The 20,849-nt window shown below is 42.2% G+C and overlaps 1 protein-coding gene across 1 annotated transcript in view; it reads right to left on the reverse strand.

The window, feature by feature from the left end:
- The window catches only part of AFF3 (ALF transcription elongation factor 3), a 337,764-nt gene that overhangs the window by 122,628 nt on the left and 194,287 nt on the right, over positions 1 to 20,849 (reverse strand). The window contains exons 6-7 of the mRNA XM_069770080.1: positions 16,293 to 16,329; positions 9,936 to 9,987 (exon numbers count right to left, since the gene is read on the reverse strand). Of these exons, the coding sequence (XP_069626181.1) occupies positions 9,936 to 9,987; positions 16,293 to 16,329 (89 nt within the window). The remainder of the gene's footprint in view (positions 1 to 9,935; positions 9,988 to 16,292; positions 16,330 to 20,849) is intronic.

Raw genomic sequence — 20,849 nt, forward strand, 5'->3', positions numbered from 1 at the left:
TTGCCTGCTTTGCTTTGATAGTAGGAAAGCTGATGGTGAACGTACAGGATTTTCACCCATGATTGCACTAAATTCTAATACAATTGAATATATAGTAAGTCCACATGCTTATCAGGTAACAGATCAGGTCTGTTTTAATTTAGTATACCTGATCTATCACACCTCCTGGAGTGTATCTCTGAAGAAATATGTCAAGAGATTCCTTCTCTCTACCTACAATTGCTTACAGTTTATGCCATGAAAGGGGGAATCAGCACAAATGAATCCTGACAAAATATCTTACAAAAGTAATAAAAATCAGCATGCAGAAATGCCAGCTGTAATTGCACTATTTCGCCATAAAAGGTCTGTGGGCCAATCAAACCACGGGTTTTTTTCTTGGAAAAAACTTAGCTTTTATCTTTGTAAGTCAGTGGTACAGTTACCTTGATTTTGGAATGATCTGTAAGTATAACCCTTTTGAATCTCAGGAACAATATACCTCATCCAAACCTTTGTCCTGATTCATCTTCAGCTTTGATAGCTTCGGTGTGTCACCGTGCTTGCTTGTCAAATCTATCATCAATTCTAAATTGCCAATAAATATATTCCACATCTCTTTTGGGAGATGAAGCTTGTCTGCATGCTAAACAAAGAACAGAACGCACAAAGCCGAGATACACACCGAGATACAATATTCTCCCTCTTAAAATACCACAGGTGAAATGATAATGTGGAAATATTCTTACCCTGAGGAAGGCAGACTCCAGTTGTAGCTTAGCAAATCAAAGACCAGAAAACTTGCTTGTAATAACATCCTAACAAATCCAAAGGGTTATTTTTTTCCCCCAGTTAAAAAATATCCACACTGACATTTAATCCAAATCCAGAGATTAAGGCAGAAGAATTTCAATAATTTGTTTAGTTAGGTATGAAAAGTAATTTGTCATGAAACTGTCAGCTTGCTACTATAAAGGTTTTAAAAAATCATAGCTATTCATGGCTGAACAGTAGGACTTTTCCACACAGGAAAATTCATCATCATTTCAGGTTTCAGTATCTTTTTGTATTTTGCACAGCAAATAAAAAGTTGTCCACCAAGCTTGAAAAGTCTCTTTTTTTTTGAGTTGGTCACTCTGTGGGAGAAACAGGCTTTTCTTTAGATTCCCTTAGTTTGGTCTTCATAGTTGTAAAATAAGTTAAAAGCAAAATGAGGGAGCTTCTCATTCAAAAACCTCACTTTCTTGTAATTAAAAAAATATATCTGTGTACCAACAAAGTAGAAAACTAAGGCACTTCAAATTCCAAAATCTTTCCATTCCTGGACGAGCTTTAGTGTTGAAATGTTAATAGGATGCCTGCATTTAAAAAAAAAACAAAAAACCAACATAAAAAAACTTGGCCTGTATTCAGGCTCAAGAGTCTGTGAAACAGACTTTTTCCATACTATGACCTCAGTCTTAGGATTTCTCTTTTGCAAAATGTTAGTTATTTTTCTTGGCAGGTGGCCAGAAACCTGTATCTCTCTTTCTCTCCCTTCTTGCCCTCCTCCTCTTCCCACCCTCCAGGCACACACACCCCTCTCATCTTTCCATCACCCAGCGATTCAGCCCCAGGACGAGGTAACCCCCCTGCCCTTTGGCTGACGGGACATGGTGATGGTGTGGGAAAAAAAATCAGGTTATGAGAGCCTGGAAGTATCGAACGCTCCCGATGGCCTTTCCCTTCTTTTGGACCTATTTTATTTTGTTTCCTTGCCTAGAATCCCTTGGCAAACCAGCAGCTCCCCATACCCAGCGGTGGTCGTGCCCCTGCTGAGCATCAGCCCTGGCGGGTTTCGAGTTGCAGCGGCTTTTGCCCAGGGTAGAGGATTTCCAAAACATGTTACCCTGGCAACCAGGAATTTTAGCCCAGCAAAAACACCACCACGCACATCGCGACTCCAGCGTGCGAGACGCCGAGCTTCCATTTATCATTTTCTTCAGAGAAAAAATACGGAGCGGGGTTGATGGTGCCTGCCTTCCTGGCAGCACTTGCAATGAAATAGACTTCTTCCCAGGTATTTGCATCTCCTGATTTTCCTGGCAACCCCTCTTTAACCACTGTTTTCAGAGCTAATATATAATACATCCAAAATTCCCAATTAGTCCCTTACAAATGACAAAGTCCAAGGAAAACAGTGCCTAAGAGAAAAATAACATGCTTTTGGTGCAATACAGGAAAACATTTCCTCAAGCATGACAGTATTTTAGCCAGTTAAATTGGTCAGCTTTATTCTAAGTGACGTTAAATGAACACCAGCATTACAGAAGCATTTTTGACTTGGTATAAAATTAGAAATAATGCCTAGTATTATATTAAGTTTTCCAAAGGGACAAAAGCTGCTGTTTTGAAGTGAGGGTTTCTTTTGCATTAAACCACTTTCCCCTTCAGCTTTGAGCCAAGGGTGGCATCAAAACGAGGGTAGCTTCCCGTGGCTAATCATTTTTCTCTCTGGTGTGCAGAGTACAGGTAGATAGTAAAGGTGAAGGTGCTAAACAAGAGGGCTTGGATCAAGGGGACTTTATAAATAAAACTCTGTGCTGAGCCCTGCAGCGATAAGGGCAGTTATCTCAAGCTATTGGCTATATCTGGTGAAAGAGAGGGCTAGCATTTAAAAATAGGACGGTGAAGGCCCTATCTCACCCCATGTAAGTCAATCACAAAACTTCCCCAGACCTCAGTAGTGATTTTATTTAGCATTCATCTATCCCTGTTCCTGTTGACATCTCAGATAAAGCTTTTTTTGTCTGACTCGAACTCAACAGAAGCTAAATTTTGTCCCAGGAAAACCACAGCTGCAATTAAGGTCAGATTGGGCTTCCAGGTGTTTTCTTTCTAAACCAAACAAATAAGCCCCATCTCATCTGCCTTTATGGGCATCATGTTTTTAAGATCTTTTTATATGACTTTACATGTTATTGAAAGATTTTTTACTTGTATCATCTTTGGCTGCTATGTGTCTATAATTATTACATGGCAAAAAAATCACCAATAATACCAATTCGTTCTTCCTCCTTAACTTTGCTAAACCTCAAAGACAGATTCAGTCAAGACCCATGTGAGCAAATGGCTTCCAAGAAAATGTCTGTATAGCATTTGAAGAAAATAGATTTGTTGGTATCAACTTACAGTATTTTTTTGTGAACTATCAGCAGCATTGTACACCATAAATCCAAAAAATCTGTGCTCAGAAAAGGTTAGGAATTGGCAGGCAAGGTTCACATCAGCATTGTGACAATACCACAGTGACTCTGAATCATCCCACAGGTGAAATCACTTTGTTTCTTGGAGCGGGAAGTTATGGTGGAATTGTATTTTTTAACGGTCTATATATTTAATACACAGAGAAATGGTCTGTACATGTACTGAGAGTAATTCTTCAGGGGAGAAAGTAGAAAAAAGAACTTTTTCATGAGACTTTGAGAGCTGAGGAGTGTGTTTTAAGATTTTAGCTGTTCTTGCTGGACTGGCTGAGCAAAGTGACAGTCTGGTAGTGTTAGGGGTTAGCTCTGCAAGGCGAGGCTCAAGTAAACAGGTGGAACAGTGCAATGAAGCCAGCCTTCTTCTTCTGCCAGCAACTTGGTTCATGGATAAACACCAGACTTTCACTTCCACAGTTTTCAAGACCTCCACCGCTCTGAAAAACACTGCCTTCATTCATCATAGTAAAGGTTTTTTTCTTCCTTTTTTTTTTTTTTTTTTTTAGCATGGAGTGCAAGACTTCTCTCAGAAACATCACAGATGTACATTAAAACCCATCGAAGCACTGGTGTTTTCAGGAACAATACATCTCAAAAATTAACATAATGGACCTAATTTCATAACAACTACCATTCCTTGGAAGTTGTGTTTCTTGGCAGAGGAGGGTCGTCTGTGGCTCATGAGCATGTTGATATGCTCATGATGGCCCTCAACAGAGCTTGTGGCGTTACTAAAAGAGGTGGCACCAAATCATTGGTCAATGTGCCTGCTGCAGATGTCCTTGCAGTCTAAAATGCTCACAACTTGAGCTGTGGAAGACTGTTTGGGAAGTTGCCCTGATATCTTAATCTGAAAGCTAGAAGTGGATTATACCCCATAAAAGTTTGGGCAGCCCTTTTCTTGGAACTAACTTCCACAGTTGCATGGATTTCACCCTTTCCATTGTCCTCCAGACCCATTTGTTAGCTGTTTTCTGGTTCAATTGACTTGACCCATCACGGTCCTTTTGGCAAACAAACAGAAGGATATCGAAGTTGTACCGCTGGAGGGTTTTTTTTTTCCTCTGCAGCTTGCATGCTTTGCCCCTTCCCTATTTGCCATCCCTCCCTCCAGTTCAACAAGACAAAAGCCAAATCCTTCTAATTTAAATTGGATGACCCCTGTCCCAAGATTGAAATTCTGGGGGTAGGATGGGGTACTGGTGATGGGACAGGGGCTGCCCATGCTCACCAGGTCTGCGGGCGCCTGGGAGAGGCAGCAGCTCCCACTCTCCCCTTCTCCCTACACGTGGCACTCCTCAGGACATTTACCACTTACTACCCAAGTGTGTCTTTAAAAACTTAAACTACTGCTCATTTCCTTTAGTGTTCTGGGTGAGTAGTCCTTAGCCATTTTTACAAAACATTACATTTTTCAACACTTTGTACAAATATCAATGAGATAGTCTTCATGGCGGTCTAATTATTATTTTAGATGGGGGAAAGCCAAGGCTAACTTTAAATAGCTTGCACCAGGCTTTTCGGTGAAGCAGGGTGGGTTTAAGGCTCCTCTTCAAACTCCAGTGCTTAATCAGGTTGCAGCTGTTGCCTGAGAGACTTAAGGTCACGACCACACATCAGCCAGGTGTGAGAGGCCAAGCTCCCTGGGGGTAAGACCTGGACGGTGTGTTGGCAGCACTCGCTCAAGCTGGTGCTCAAGCTCCTGTATTTGAGACTGGTTGTCTCTGTTCTGTGGAGGCACCTTGTAACCGACCCCTCTGCCTCAGTCTTCCTATCTGCGGAAGGTGAAACCAGCAGGAGTTTTTTGCTGTTGAATAACTATCTGTGAGTTACTCTGAAGATACAAGGGGCAAGACAGCAGAGAGGAAGAAAAGGCAAGAAACCAACAGATGACACTTGTGCCGGTACAGACGTAGGTCACATCAAGCAAGAACAACAATGACGTTGCTCCAAGTACCCGTTGCCTATTTCCTTCCTCAAGGAGAATCAGGGTGATGAGAACAATAAGCAGCTGCTGGATGGGCAAGAGACTGTAGCACTAATGTCTGCAAATGGGCAGCTTGGAAGCTGCTGAATTTAGTAGTGTTAATGAAGATCCCCCTGAGCAAACTGTTCTCCAAGTGATGCTGGGGACCAGTGCAGGGAAGGAACAGAGCCAACATCTATTTCTGCCTGGCAAAAGCAAACAAGCAAACACACACACACCGAGATCGCTGTGATTCTCAGAGAGTATTAGCAAAGGACAAAACTTGCATAACTGCCATAAATTATAAAAGCCTCCCTCAATCTTGGTTAATTTTCTTGTAAAAAGGGAGGGAAAAATCTGGAGCAGCTCAGCATGAAAACAATTGTGGGAGGGATAATAAAGAGACAGCACGGAGGTATCTAGTTGCTAGCCCTGATATCATTAAGTAAGTGCAGTAGAAATGTCGAGGTAAATGCATAGCAGTGAATCACAGTCAGGCATGATTAACCTTGGGTAGTCTGAACTGGAAATCATTTACAAACACAAAGGTACTGAAGAACATCACAACAGACAGTACATCGAAAGTCATCCCAAGAGCAGGAGTCTTGCTGAGCGCTTTGTGTATTTGTGCCATTTTTGAATTATTGTCATATTTTGCACGCGGGAGGACAGAAGATCGCAGACCCCCAGCTTGGGAAGGAGTTTCTATGGCACCGCAAGGTTCTCTGAAACACGTTCACTGGCTGGAAACACTTTTCCTTGCACAGAAGTTTTATAGAATTAAAAGTTTTATTTGCAACATTCCAAGGTTTACTGGAAGGATCCAGTTTTTGCCAAAGACAGACTAAAATCCTGTATCTGAAAATATTAAAGAACAAAAGAGCACTCTTTCTTCATCCCTTTCCCACTCCTTAATGCAGCCCTTCAGACTATAACTGGTAAAACCAGGGGGAGAAAGGATTTTAATAAAATTTAGGTGTTTTTAAGTTTTCTGACAATTGAAAATTGAACCTTTTATCACAAAACCAAAAGAACAAAACATTGCTGGGTATTTCTGAACAGCCCTAAAAGTTTAGAAATGCTCAGCAAAGCTGTAACCAGATGACCCATAGAGAGCTATATATATTAAGAGTACAACAACAAAAACCCCCTTCAAATCCAGAATTCTCATGGCTTTAAAAGCATTCAATTACAAGGAACATGAATCAACTGGGGAAGACTCCAGACAGCTTAACACCTTTGTATTGTTTGCACCTTTTATTGCAATTCTTCAGTGCCAGCTCAGGCGATTATTGTGCATGCCGAGGCGGCGAAGGCCATAAGAATATTGTGCAAAAGAATACAGCTCTGCTCAGACTTCCTCCCCAGTTTTGCATCATTCTCATTCTCCTACATCCATCTCAGTTATCTCTAGCGTTGTAATAACTGCCCTTATTTATCTGCCTCATTAGGATGCTGCATCAATTAATGTGGATCATCTAATGCATACCAGTTTCTTAATGTTTAATATTATCATCAGTGGACAGCTATGTCGTACCGAGTCTATCTAGGGAGTTAATGCATACAGGGAAAAAACCGTATGCATAATGCTATTCAGAATGATGCATTTACCATACCCAAACCCCTCCGAACAGACCACCACAGTCCTGCACTCCAGGTTTCTATACTCGCGGAGGTTACAGGTAGCACCTTTGGCCCCAGGGCTCCAGGTCACAGGGTTATATCTGTTTTTGAGGACCTGGAGCCCAGTGGACAATGCAGGAGGAATGTCTTGAGGGGAGACTTCATGTAAATGCTTGGTTCACAAGCGCCTCACTGCCTGATTCAGGAGGGTAATCAACCTGTCCTTTGAAGCTGCATAAATAATGTTTGGATAGAGGTAGTAAATCTGCACCAGGGATGAATTAACTGCCATTGAGTCATATAAGCTTGGCTTGAGTGTGTGGCTTGTAACATGCCTGAGGAAAATAAAAAAGACATTTGCAAGAAAGAAACATTAATTTGCTCCTCCCTGTCTCTTCTGTTATTTTTGTCTAGGCTAACATGACTTGCTTTGTGGTTTTTTTTTGTTGCTGTTTGTTCCATTTTCACAAGGAAACACTGATTCACAGTGAAATGAATCCACAGTTTCTCCTGGTCAAGCCCGAACGTGCCACCTCTCCTACAACGATGTCACTCCTTTTTAGCACCCCTGCCAGGAGATGCCAACCGGACTCCTTCGACATTCTCAGCGGAGTGACACCTTGCAAGAGGGTCCAGGCTTTTACAACCCCCCGGCAGCGTTCATGTCCCCTCGCACACCTCTCCCCTTGCACACCCCCGCCGGCTCCCAGCTGCAGACCTGGGCACTGCTGGGCCTCTCGTCCAGCTGTGCAATGGCACGGTCTTCTCCACGTATGCGGGGGAAGAGTACGTCCATTACTGTAGACGGACCCAGGCACGTGCACTCATGCATCCACGTCCCCTGTGTGCTGTAGGTCCTGCTGGTTGTGCATCTTGTGCACAGGGGCAAGCTGCTACACCACCAAAAGAACAGAGGAAGTCTTTATTCACAATTGCCTGAGAACCAGGGATAAAAGTCTGTCCTAGAAGAAGGTGGAAAAGAGAAGAAACCCAGGGAATGCCAGCAGAAGGTAGCAGAAAGAGAACTGGGACGTCAGTGTGCACCTACACATCAACATGAGTTAATTTACTTCACTGTAACACTCAGGTATCCAGCCCTCTATTCAGTAACATATTTTAGTTTACTAATAGCTTTTGCTCATATTGCTCTCCTTTCTTTCTCATTTCCAGTGTTTGACCTCTGGTTTTCTCTTCCACTGCTCTCAGTTTTGCATGTCTTTCTGAAAATTTGGTGTTTGCAGTTCCTTTTCCTCCTTCTTAGCTGTATCCCTCTCATTTTCTTCCTCCTCTTTTGGCACAGCACTTGCTGGTTCCCTTCCTCTCATCTCCTCCTTTCTCTGCTGCCTCTTTTTTTCACACAAACAATTTCTCTAACTATAGGGGCCTCTGCTTCTTGGACGCAGTCATTTATCAGTGGTAACCAGTCGTTTCTACTGCTGAAAATTGCTCTGGGAACCAATATCTGCTGTGGGGTAGCCTTAGCATATAGTAACACTTTAAAGATAAGCATTATAAATATACTATATCTAGTAGACAGCACAGTTTCAGAAGGTTGTACTAAGATCTCTTATTAGGCAAGGAACTTTTCACACCTAACCAGATTCTGAAGCCTGCTGTATCTAATACAGCGCGCTACATGACACAGTATGTAGTCTCAAACCAAAACCATAAACATATTGGGGAATATCTCTGAACCCAGATTATGGGTTCAGAGATACCCCTATTGTGGGTTCAGAGATCTTACAGGATTTTAATCCAATGAAGGAGAAGAAAGGAAAGTAAAGAACATTCCTCATCATTAAAATACCGTCTAACTAGAAAAAATGCTTTGGAGGATGGCTTATGTTTTACATATTGCTAAATATCAGCAAAAAATAAATATGTTCATTTCTCTAAAATACCTCCAGATGGCATTAAAACCCTTCTTCTTTCGGTCTTTATTGCGATATTATTTTTTAAAATTATAATTATTGGAATCATTCTATTAACCATTCCCAGTAATCATACTATCAGAAGGCATAAGACTGCTAATGCTTAATTCATTTAATAAGTTTGGCTAAATATGCTCACATACTGTAATTACATTCCACAACACAATCTGCAGGACAAGCCATTTCTTACACTATGTCAAATCTTTTTCTAGATTCATTTCCAGAAGATTTTTAATGCGTGGTTGCAGCAGAAATCAAAACATCCCACAATAAATCACTGTTATTGTACCTCCTTCTGTGACTACTTTTGGCCATGTAACAAATGGTGACACCTTGCGAGATTTACATGATATAATGCTCTGCATTTAAATAACAGGACTCAGAAAACATAAATTATGGGCAAGATGCACTCTAAAATTCACATGACTGACTGTTACAAGAACTTCCCTCCCTCAAATGGGATTAAAAAGGTGAATGGTTTTGCAGAAATTCATAATGCTCCTGCCTGGTAGTTATTAAAGGAATTCACTTATCTAGCTCAGTTTGGGAGACTGATGCTATTTTTGTTTAACTTGCAGCCCATCTGTTTCATAGACTGGTTTATGTTGGCAAAACAATTCAGTCCTTTGTATACTAGAGTTAAAAATGGTAAAAGCTTCTATTGTGGCACTAGAGTGAAGGTGAACACTGATATATTACAAGTGCCTGTTCCTATCTATTTCTTGACTTCTTTTGTTAATTCAAAAACATCAACAAAATCGTGAGAGACCAGAGATAGCTGTAATTGGATTTCAAGTAATTCAGAGTCAAAGCTGCAGACTGCAGTCTTTTAAAATTACATCAGTACATCAAAGGCATATGTGACATGATGTTTTTTAGCAAGTGTGACAAACTCCGGCGGCATTAAGGTAACGTTGAAGTCAGGTTGTAAAGGCCAGCCTCACACACCCACAAAAATCTTCTCATATCTGTTCAGCGTGATATGGAACCATTTCACTTGCAAAGATCTCTGACTTACCAGCATGCAAAAGTTCTAGGAATAATTAATGTTTAGTCATTATCTAAAAAGCTGTTTTAAGAAAAGCATCAGTGAAAGAGCTTTATCTTAATGAAAACAAACAAATTCTATTTTGCCCAACAAATCTGATAAAAACACAGCTGCCTTCTCCGATCTTAAATGCAAAAATGACTTACGATGTATGGGTTGCGCTTTTCTCTGGACTCTTTGGCTCTACATCACTTTTCCCTTTAAAAGAGGAGAAGAAAATGACATCAGAAATGGGTCAGTATGGAAACTGCTCAGATGAGACACGTCAACGCTTTATTCATTACTAACACTGACCACTCTTGCCACCCTTGCAGACCGATCACAGGGCTGCAGGGGCACTGCTGGAGCATTTGCGAGCGGGGATTCAACCCTGACTTGACTTTTCTTGTCACTGCCACAGGGACTCCGGAAATGTCAGGCAAGGAAAGTCCACAAGAGAGGCTGCTTAGAGGACACAAGCTTTATCAGGGATAGCAGACCCTGGAGCAATGGAAAGGATTTCTCTAGGGCCCTACAGCTCTGCTATTGAGAGTGCACCCCGTCCAACATGCACATGCTCAAAAACCCTGCTCCAGGAACAGCAATTATTTCACACAAGGCAAACCAGCATCAGAAGGACCTGGTAAGGCAGTGATTAGGACACACTTCTGCCAATGGATGTTTTAGTTCACATTCATTTTGTCAGATTAAGGATCCGATCTTCAGCTCGTGTAAGTGGGGGCCGGGAAAGCCCCCTTTGCTATGCTGTGCATTTTGGCTGAGGCACTCAGCCCGAGGGACAGTCAGGTACCCACATGCTTGAGAAGTATCAGAGGCCCAAGGGATGCCTCTTCACACTTCCTTACAACTCACATGGGTCCTGGCATAGCATGTTGGCTTGTGATGATCCCCTTCTTGGGTCTAAAATCATCTATCTGCCCAACACAACTTAGTTACATAGCACAGACACCATGGAAGCAGGCTGCTAGCTGATGGGGTGGTACTCCTTCTGCTAAGTCAGGCCAGGTCCTTCTCCCTCCTTTCTTGCCCCCCTCCCCCCCCAAAGTAAGGCTGATGTCATTGTAATTATTGCTCTCCGAGTAACCTGAGAGAGCTGCACTTCAGTGTAAGTTTTTTGTTTAGCTCTACCATGGATGTACAGGGTACACTCTGCTTGAATCACCTTGAACTTGAATTCTGGACCTAGCAACTGTGCAGCTGCTGCTCCTCTTGTGTGTCACTGGATGCTAATAGCTGTCTACACATGAGTTTATGTTGCCTAGCAGACAAGGAGGCGCAGAGGTTGAGTGTGACTGGTTTACTGATAGATGTGTTTTTCTCCATTACCTTTTAATAAGGTTCGTTAAACCAAAATCCACCTGTGCCTTCAGAAAAAAAAATGTGAGAAGTGCTTATTTTGGTCAGGCTGTTTCAGTGTTGTCTGATTTTCTGCTCATTGACTTGACTTGAGTGGGTTTTGGATCAGCTCCCAACCTATTCCATGCACATGAGCATTACATTTCATCCATTTACTGCTGATGAAGTCCTCACCCTTCGTCCATACAGTGTTGGGGTGCCAGCGATGGCTGTAAGAGGCACCTCTGGAAAATTTGCTGTCCCTTCAGAAGAGGCAGGGTTTTGCTACCAGTGTCCTTCAGCTGCTGTACAGAAGCAAGGTGAAGGACTTAATCTAGACAGCGACCTTCTGGAAGCAGGTGTCTTGTAGAGGAGCTTCTGGGTATTGCAAACACCTTAATGTGGTGCTTTTAGATCTTGTCCTCCCCTCTGGAAGGGTTTGTGTCTACCCAGTTCAGGTGCCCAAACCTTAGTGAACAGGATGGGGGAAACTCTGGATGACTTCAGGAACACTGTTGCCTCTCTGTGGATCTCTAGGGAAGCTAAGCACTTACAATAGGAGGGCAGCACATAAAATTTAGGCACAGCACGTAAAATTTAGGCACAAGCAGGGCATCCACACAGGATGGATGGAATACACCCACTCCATAATCTCTAGGTCACTTTTCACTTTTAGCAGAGACCTCAGAAAGTATATCCAGATGATGAACTTGCTGGCTAGAAAGCTGTTGCTTTTGTTGTATATGTTTGTCAGCCTTAGGGTGCCTGGAGCCCTGGAGCTCATCTGCATTACGGTAATTTGGAACAAGAAACCAATAGTAACAGTTGGCATATATTCAAAGATTTTCTATTTGTAACTTAGGCTTTTTATAAGTGATGAATTATTACCATGAACACTGGTTTGTTTGAGTGTGAGAGGGAATATGGATTCCTGAGTGCTTTGCCAGCAGAGTTCACATCAGTTCTACTTTCAGCAATGTATGTTAATGGAGCAACAAGGGAAAGAGCCTAAGTACTGTGAGGAGAGAGAAAAGGGAATCTCTGTGATTTAGCCAAACTGGATATTAATGAATTATCCTACAGTAAGCATTTGCAGCTGCATTTATGCTAATCATCACTTAACATACTTCTGTGTGGAGAGGGAGGACGAAGCCTGTACAGATGGTAGAAACGCATCAGTCCAGCCTATCAGAGTAGAAAATCTGCCCATTAATGCTTTATCAGTTCTTACCAACTTTGTTCTCACTTGACTGAATCATAGAAATTTTAAAAATCTGTATAGACTAAGCATAGTTGAATGTCACAGATACAGTACAGATAAGATTTTTGGATAAGCATATGTAAAAGGGAATTACCTGTCAGAACAACATGTTTTTTTCACACTCACTCTTGGCTAGACTAAGATTTGCTTTCCATTTTCCATGTAACCTGCCAAATGCGTGCAGGTACCATTGTGGGAGGCTGGCATTTGCCGACTTGCTAAATCCTCTCTAGCTCTGGCTTCTTCTTGTGGGCAAATCTGTGTCATCCTTTGCTTTTCTTAGTCTTTTTGGAATTGACAAGGAATACGCTACTCATCTCACTATGGGGCTGCTGTTAGCACACTTTATTTCAGGTGCTAAGCACTGTGTATGTCTCCTGAAATGGGTGCGGACGTGTGTGTCTGTGTGTTGGTGTGTGTATGCATACACACACCTCCAGAAACACACAGTGGAAACCATCAGTCCTCAGCTCCTTAGCCACAGAGCTGGGAATTCTTTGCTAGTTTCTACCTCATCTCACACAACTCCCTTCCTGATCTTTTTTAGATACAAGCAGAGGAGATGCGTCCAGATTTCTCTCATTTCAAAATAAATTTCAAATGAACTTTTGCAGGATTTCCCCATTGAATAGTGGGTGGCCAGAGGAGTTCTCTCCTCTGAGTTGGAATTTGGGTGAATCACTCAATCTAACCAGGCCAAGTTTCCCTTTCCGGGCAACAGGGATAAATAATATTTATTGTGACAAAGCAGTGTAACTTCAGCCATCACAGCTTTTTAAATGGTTCAATTTCCTTGTGGGGGAAGGATGAGAAAAATGCAAATTTTATCAATGAGAAAGACAATGTTTGCAGCTGGAGTAAAACCATTGCAAATGACAGGCTCAAGAGCCACTCCAAAGAAGGTATGGTGCAATGGGAAATAACAGCTAATTGGGACTCAGAAGATGTTCATTTGGATAACACAGTACATAGACCACTAGATTTCTTTCCCACATAGAGTCATTTGCTAGCATTTTCTCACATCCTGTATTGGGTTTGCGTGACAAGGCTTTGGTAGTGAGGAGGCTACAGGGGTGGCTTCTGCGAGAAGCTGCCAGAAGCTTCCCCCATGTCCGACAGAGCCAATGCCAACCGGCTCCAAGATGGACCTGCTGCCAGCCAAGGCCGAGTCCATCAGTGATGGTGGTAGCACCTCTGTGATAACATATTTAAGAAGGAAAAAAAGTTGCAGGGGACACAGAAATGGCAGCTGGAGAGAGGAGTGAGAATGTGTAAGAGAAGCAACCCTGCAGACCCCCAGGTCAGTGCAGAAGGAGGAGGAGATGCTCCAGGCGCCAGAGCAGAGATTCCCCCGCAGCCCGTGGGGAAGACCACGGTGAGGCAGGCTGTCCCCCTGCAGCCCAGGGAGGTCCACGGTGGAGCAGATCTCCACCTGCAGACCGGGGAGGACCCAACGTCGGAGCAGGTGGGTGCTCGAAGGACGCTGTGACCCTGTGGGAAGCCCACGCTGGAGCAGGTTTTCTGGCAGGACTTGTGACCCCACGGGGGACCCACGCTGGAGCAGTCTGTGCCTGAAGGACTGCAGCCCATGGGAGGGACCCACGCTGGAGCAGTTCATGAAGAACTGCAGCCCATGGGAAGGACCCACGTTGGAGAAGTTCATGGAGGACTGTCTCCCATGGGAGGGACCCCACGCTGGAGCAGGGGAAGAGTGAGGAGTCCTCCCCCTGAGGAGAATGAAGTGGCAGAGACAACGTGTGATGAACTGATTGTAATGCCCATTCCCCAAACCCTTGCGCTGCTGGGGGTGGGTAGGTAGAGAATCCAAGAGTGAAGTTGAGCCTGGGAAGAAGGGAGGGGTGGGGGGAGAGTGTTTTTAAGATTTTGTTTTATTTCTCATTATCCTACTCTGATTTGATTGTTAATAAATTAAACTGATTTCCCCAAGTCAAGTCTGTTTTGCCCACAATAGTAATCGGTGAGTGATCTCTCCCTGTCCTTATCTCAACCCACAAATCTTTTGTTATATTTTCTCTCCCCTGCCCAGTTGAGGAGGGGGAATGATGGAACAGCTTTGGTGGGCACCTGGCATCCAGCCAGTTTCAACCCACCACACATCCAAATCTTTTATTTCCCGAATTTCCTTTGAGTTTGACATACAGGACTGGTAAGGTCTACGTCTCATTCTAACTGTGACTTATCTGATGTCTTATTCCAGCACCTCAACAGGAATCCTCACAGTTACAGGTCTCAGAGGTAGTCAAATTTCCTCTGCAACATTAGCAAAAGTGTCTGGCAGCGACCCTAACTTTTGCCACCAATGAAGAAAATGTTTCTGCATGGGTTCAGCTGTTCTTTGGTTTGGTTGCCATCAGCCAGGCAGTACCAAGTGCAGCTCCAGCCCAGCTGCAGACATATGCTGATTTTGCTGAGCAGGATGAATGAGGAGTTAAGAAGCAGCTGGAGGTACAGTGGTGTGGGAGGGCAGATGGGGGAATGGGAAGTAAAGTGAGGTTGGAGACCACTGGAGTAAGGAGCAGAGGAAAGTTGTAAGGAGGTAGGACTGATTTCCTATTCCACAGGAAAGCACGTTTTATTAGATCTGCAGAACAACCTGTTTTATTCAAGTGTTGAAAGAAGGAAATACTCAAAATTAAACTATGACCAAAGCTGGCCAAACACTGTGGCCTCTGATGTCATCGCGAAGCCCTCAGCTCAGCTGGTGTGTTTGTCATGCTTGTGACTCTGTGTGTGTTTGCATAGCCCTCTCTATTACAGCCCTTTTGTGCTTCCTTCTCTCATTACTGTATTCATCATTTTCTGACAGAACCTCATCCCCTTTGCCTTTTATTATTTCCTTAGTGCTGGTACTTGCAGCAATATCAAACCGATGCCAGCAATTAAGTGACACCACTGCATGTTTCTTCACAACATTGTCTTCCGCATGCCGACCTTTCCCCAGCAAAGAGCCGCACCATTTTAACAGCCTACATCTCCCAGCCTTGTCTCTCTGGATGTTTTCTTCCTCATGCAGTGGGTGACCAGCCACTTTCAAAGCCCCACCTCCCAGCTCATCTTCAGTCACAGCCCTGTAATTTGCAAACAGGGCTCTGTGCTGGCTGACAGGTCAGGAAGCTAGCAAAATAGTTCTTTTGGTTGAGGTGATTTTGTGTTGAGAGCAGAATAGGATCATGTATCTTTAATATGCGAGACAACATTAACAACAGTCAGAGGTGTCAGGGGAGAGGATTAATATTTTGTTTTGCAGAACAATTCAATCTTTCAATACAGCTGCTAAGTTTTTTACCATAACTAAATGTGATTAAAGTGTTTCTGATCTGCCCAATGATTTGTAAATTGGAGTCCACTGAAAAGCCCCAACCAGGAGCCACACAAGCACACATCACTCCCCTGCCCACAGTGCTAGCCAAAAAGACCCACGGCCATATGGTCTTTGAGACATGATCTGGTGTTAGTTTGGCAGGATTTATGTAGCTTATTACTGTGCAATAGCCACAAAATATACCATTGCCTACAAAAGATAAATGATAACAAGTCTTCCTGTAGAATTTTCTGGCAGTCTGGATCTGGCCATGCAACTAGGTCAGTTCTTTTCTGGCTTTCTAAAAAAGCCACTCTTTTGCCCTTTTAGTCTTTCTCATCTACATAATGAAACGGCCATAACAAAATGAATCCTTTTTGTTATTCCCAGTCCACCAAAAGAGCTAACATTTTGATAGTAACCGTTCAATTCTGTTCTCCACATTTGGCCAGAGCCAAGTACTGCCTGCTGAGGCTCTGTGCCGTCCCAGTCTGCTACTGGTTCCTTACTCTATCAGTCACTTGTTTGTCATAGTCATTGCCATCCCCTCCACCGAATGCAACCAGAAAATGAGTTGGTACTTACTTGTATTGCTGTGTCCTGTAGATCCCTGTTGTGACTCCTACAGTAATAATATAAAAAAGGTACAGTGTGTTATTTTTACAGCAATTTTTAGCTGCAATACTTGCTTGAACATTACCTTAATGATACAAACAGCATTGTTAATTGTTCATTCAGTTTCAAAGTAATTTTCAATTACAAGAATAAATCCAATATTTCTTTGAAAATCCATTAATTCTAAGGCTTGTAAACAACCCTTTAATGGTGCAATTCCTTGTATAGCTATTACGACTCTCCTGCTCACTATTCATTTATTGATCAGCCAAAACTCGTCTATTATCTTCTGCAAGTTTAGATGAGAAGACAGAGGGAAGACCAATATTGTTTCATGGACCATTGGATTCCTGAGGTAGTAGCACAGCTGGTCTTTCCTTTTCACATGGTGATATTGACAGCACTGGAGAGTGGAAATACAGACTTTAGTTTTGGGTCCCTGAGATTACAAGGTCAACCTTGTATCACAACCGCAATATCTAAGAATATGGTGCAATAAATAAAAAATGCATTTTTTCCTCATGTGCAAATGTTCACATATTTTACTCAGAGAATTCATTTGCATTCATAAAAATATAAAAGAAGCCTATAAATAGAAGGGAAATACAAATATAAACTATAACAAAAAGATATTTAAACTAAGGGAAAGAAGAACACTTTGCTATGGGAGGGAAGCAGGGAAGATGTCCTGTATGTCACTCTGCTTCTGAATAACCCAGACACACACAGGAATACGACCTCGTATACATGCTGCACTGACAACTGCAGTAGAGTGCTCGGAGAGGCCAGGCACCCACAGCAACACATGTGGTCATTCTCAGTGAGGAATCGGGTGCTGGACCAGATCCTTGGTCCACAGAGGCTGAGCGAAGAGCCAAATGCACAGCTCATCAAGAAAGGAACTGCAAGTCCCCAGAGAGCTCAAGGATGCTCCGACTCGGCCGAGCAGAGATTTTGCTGCTGAGTCACTGAGAAGCACGCCTCAGGGGTTTGGGGCCCCAAGAGTTTCTTGGCGTCTCTAAATGGAGGTTGGCTGGACCGCAGGCACTGGGGTGTCGAGGGCTCAGCTAGTCAAATCCCCTCAATCTGCACCTTTTACTCTGGAGTCAAGGCTCTCCAGATTGCATGGCTTTGATCCGTAATTTTTATGCTAGAATACACATCTGCAATTCACTGCTATCCTACACATCTGAAATGTGAGACATTGAATTCTTGGGCAAGCCCTAAGAGTTTCTACCTTCAAATGCAGTATGAAAAGATTTGTACCATGTTTCACATGCAGACAATAATTTCTCAATAATTTGAAATTGTCTACTTTTGACAAATTGCCTCAGCTTTTTGTGAATGCTTCTGATGAAGGGATATTAAAGCCTGTTTTTTTCTGGTGACTGAATATAATCTTAAGAAGTTAGGATCAGCTTGCAGTAGTGATGTAGTGACACGTACACTTGAATTTACATGCTATTCTAGTAGCCAACCAGGCTGCCAATAAAAGTAGGCTATTAGAGCATGTTCAGTTTCCAGAATAGTGAATTTATGTACCTAGAGGAGTTTGGGGGAATACAATCATTTTGATGGAAATACCCTGAGGTTTGTAAAAGTGTTTGAAACTGCTAAACAAGGATCTCGCTCACTCTTTTACATTTTCATCAACCTCAGGAAGAATGCAGCCCCCGCTTTAACTGCCTAGCACAGTATCTTACCTCTGCCATGGACTCTGCGTAGTCTTAAATTTGACATCAGCAAAACATATGAGCTATAACATTTTCACTTTTCCTTTTAACTGATTCTTTAAAATAAGTGTCTTGATTCTCAACAAATTATTCTTAACAATAAAGGCTACTACAAAAATCACATAGTGAAGTAGAGAACACTCCCACTGAGGCAGAAAAAAAATACGACTTTATGTAACTTAAAAACCAAAGGTGAAGTCTTCACTTATGGAGATTATTTTCTAGTGCATTTGCTCCAGCTTGTTAAAATCAACAAGAAAGGGAAAAGTAAATGAATTGAGCACGTAAAGAATAACATCACTATGTTAACTTAGCTTCTGCTGAGAATAATCACCCAATAGCTTTGTGACAAGACACCAGTTCTCCTGGAGTAGATAACTTAATTCTCAAATAACAGAATGATGGCTGATCCCATAATATCGCATACACGTAACTAGGAATCAAACACCTTATCAAACTTTTGAGACATGAAATCACAGTAAAAATGAAGAAAGAGAGCAAAGCAGGCAGCAGAATTAACAGCATTTTTTCCCGCATAAGAGTAGAGAATTAATGCCTGAACATGAAAGCTCATTCGCACAAGCATCAAGTGAGCTCTTATTTACCAAATTTAATTATTCATTTAAAGTTTATTTATTAAGATGTTTCTAATAAAATTACAATCAAATAATGCCTGATCATTTGTACATAACAAAGTGTGACAGAGATAGGAGAAAGGAAAGCACACACAGCCTGTCATATCACACACTGATTCAATTATCCTTAAGCTTTGAAAAACAAGAAATAAAGAGACCGTCATTGCCCCTTCCTAGTAAATTCAAGAGTACAAATTAATTCCACAGAGAAAGCAAATTCAAAGTTAAGGATGAAATGTAACTTTATGCCCTCTATTACATGAAGGACAGCTCCCTAAATGTGCTCTCCCAGCAGCACTGTGCTGGGAAATCTACTGGGCACTGGCGCACGTGTCAAACTTGACCTGGACTATCCTTCCATTCTTGTGCATTAATGCAGACCTCCCATGTTAATGAGGTCTGATTTCATATACAGGTACAGCATATGCACATACATCCCCCCCATCCACTGAGCATATAGTTATATAGATGGACACATCCACATGCGCAGTTTCAAATACACAATTCTGTTATATTTGTGATATATAAACCCTAGTTATTTAGCTTTTATTACTAGATGGATTTCAAAGCCAGTCTAGCTATAGTTGCTGTGGCCTTTGCAACTTTAATAGCCTAATTAATAAATTTCAAGTTTCAAGCTGTCAGAGCACTAATTACTTGAGTTGCAGGTTAAAAGCAGTGTGGCATGTATGGGAACTAATGATGCTGACACTCAGTTTTCACAGACAGAAAAGTAAGGATGATTTGCAACCTTGCAACAGGGCAGGAGTCCTACAAGCTTCTCTTTTTCTCATTCCCAAAATGATAAGTACCTTTACACTTGGGAACTGTCTTCTGTTGAAAAGGATTGCAGCCTACTTGCTTCTCTGGCTGGAAGAGTCATTGCAAATGAACTGAACGGATCTCTCAACATGGCCATAAAGCCTGAAAATGAATTCACGGTACCATGCATTGCTTTAAACTAAGAGATGAAGCTGATGCCCTGAATTTAGCCTTTTAGCCTCTTTGCTGACCTTGGCCACTACTTAACTGACAGGCCCATTTATCTGAATAATGTGCGATCCACAACAGTTTGGTGTAGTCCTTAGGTTTTAACAAGCTGGGACAGCTACGTAGCTTACCTGTGGGAAAGCTTCCTAAGAGTTGCGGAGACATCCTCTATGAGATCCAACAAAGATTTTACACCACACTTTGTGAAAAACAATAGCTAGCTTATGAATGTTTCAAAAAAATGCTTGAAAAATTAGGAAACCATTCTTTGCATTTTGAAGTCTGAAAAGCAGATGCCTTCTAAAGTCTGTGACTGTACAGATTCAGAGTAAGCGACAGAAGTAGCTTTTAATTATTTTAAAATATCTTAAAATGGAGGTAGTATCTAAAATTAACATGATCTATGGCCAGTAATGCAGGATTTTTTCAGGGCTCTGGTGAGTTATGTTAGGTACTTCCCCATCTCACACAAAGCACTCTAATTTCTGACTGTGCAGACCACCCAGGTCACAATACAGTTGTGATGTTGTTATATGTACAAAAGTATGCTCATATATTATTAGATGAAATCTTGTTCATCCTAAGCCTAAATAAAATGGAAATTCTACTTTGGTAAGAGAAAAGGAAACCACCTAGAAAAGGCTCTTTAAAAATGAATGGCAGATCCCTGAAACAGCTCTGCAGTTCAAACTATTAGAATATTTCCCAGGGATGGATCAACAGGCAGAAAGAAGATGAGAAAGTCAATATCAACCATTATTCACATATCTTTGTCCTATGGTCTGTGGTTCTTCTATTCCTGTGTTTATCACAATACATTTAGCTGTGAGAAAGTGCATTCATGATGACCGCACAGATATGCTGATAGGTGCATACCTTGCCCATGCACATCTGCACACGTGCCACGCAAGCACATCACGTGATGATAATTATGGCAAAAACTGCAGAGCTGCAAGCACCACTTCGTTTTTATCATCCATATCTGGGTACTTCACCTGCTTGTAAGCTGCTGATCCACCTATCTCCTACAGGACTTACTCTAACATAACAAGCCTCTAGCCCGCCTACCATCTTCAATCAGCTGTCTGCCTTCAATGAGCAAATAGAAAGTGAGTTATTGCCTTCTTTTTCTTTCATAACATACCAGAGATGTTTTGGTTTACACCCCT

Source organism: Haliaeetus albicilla, chromosome 25 (genome assembly GCF_947461875.1).
Source record: "Haliaeetus albicilla chromosome 25, bHalAlb1.1, whole genome shotgun sequence".
Lineage (NCBI taxonomy): Eukaryota > Metazoa > Chordata > Aves > Accipitriformes > Accipitridae > Haliaeetus > Haliaeetus albicilla.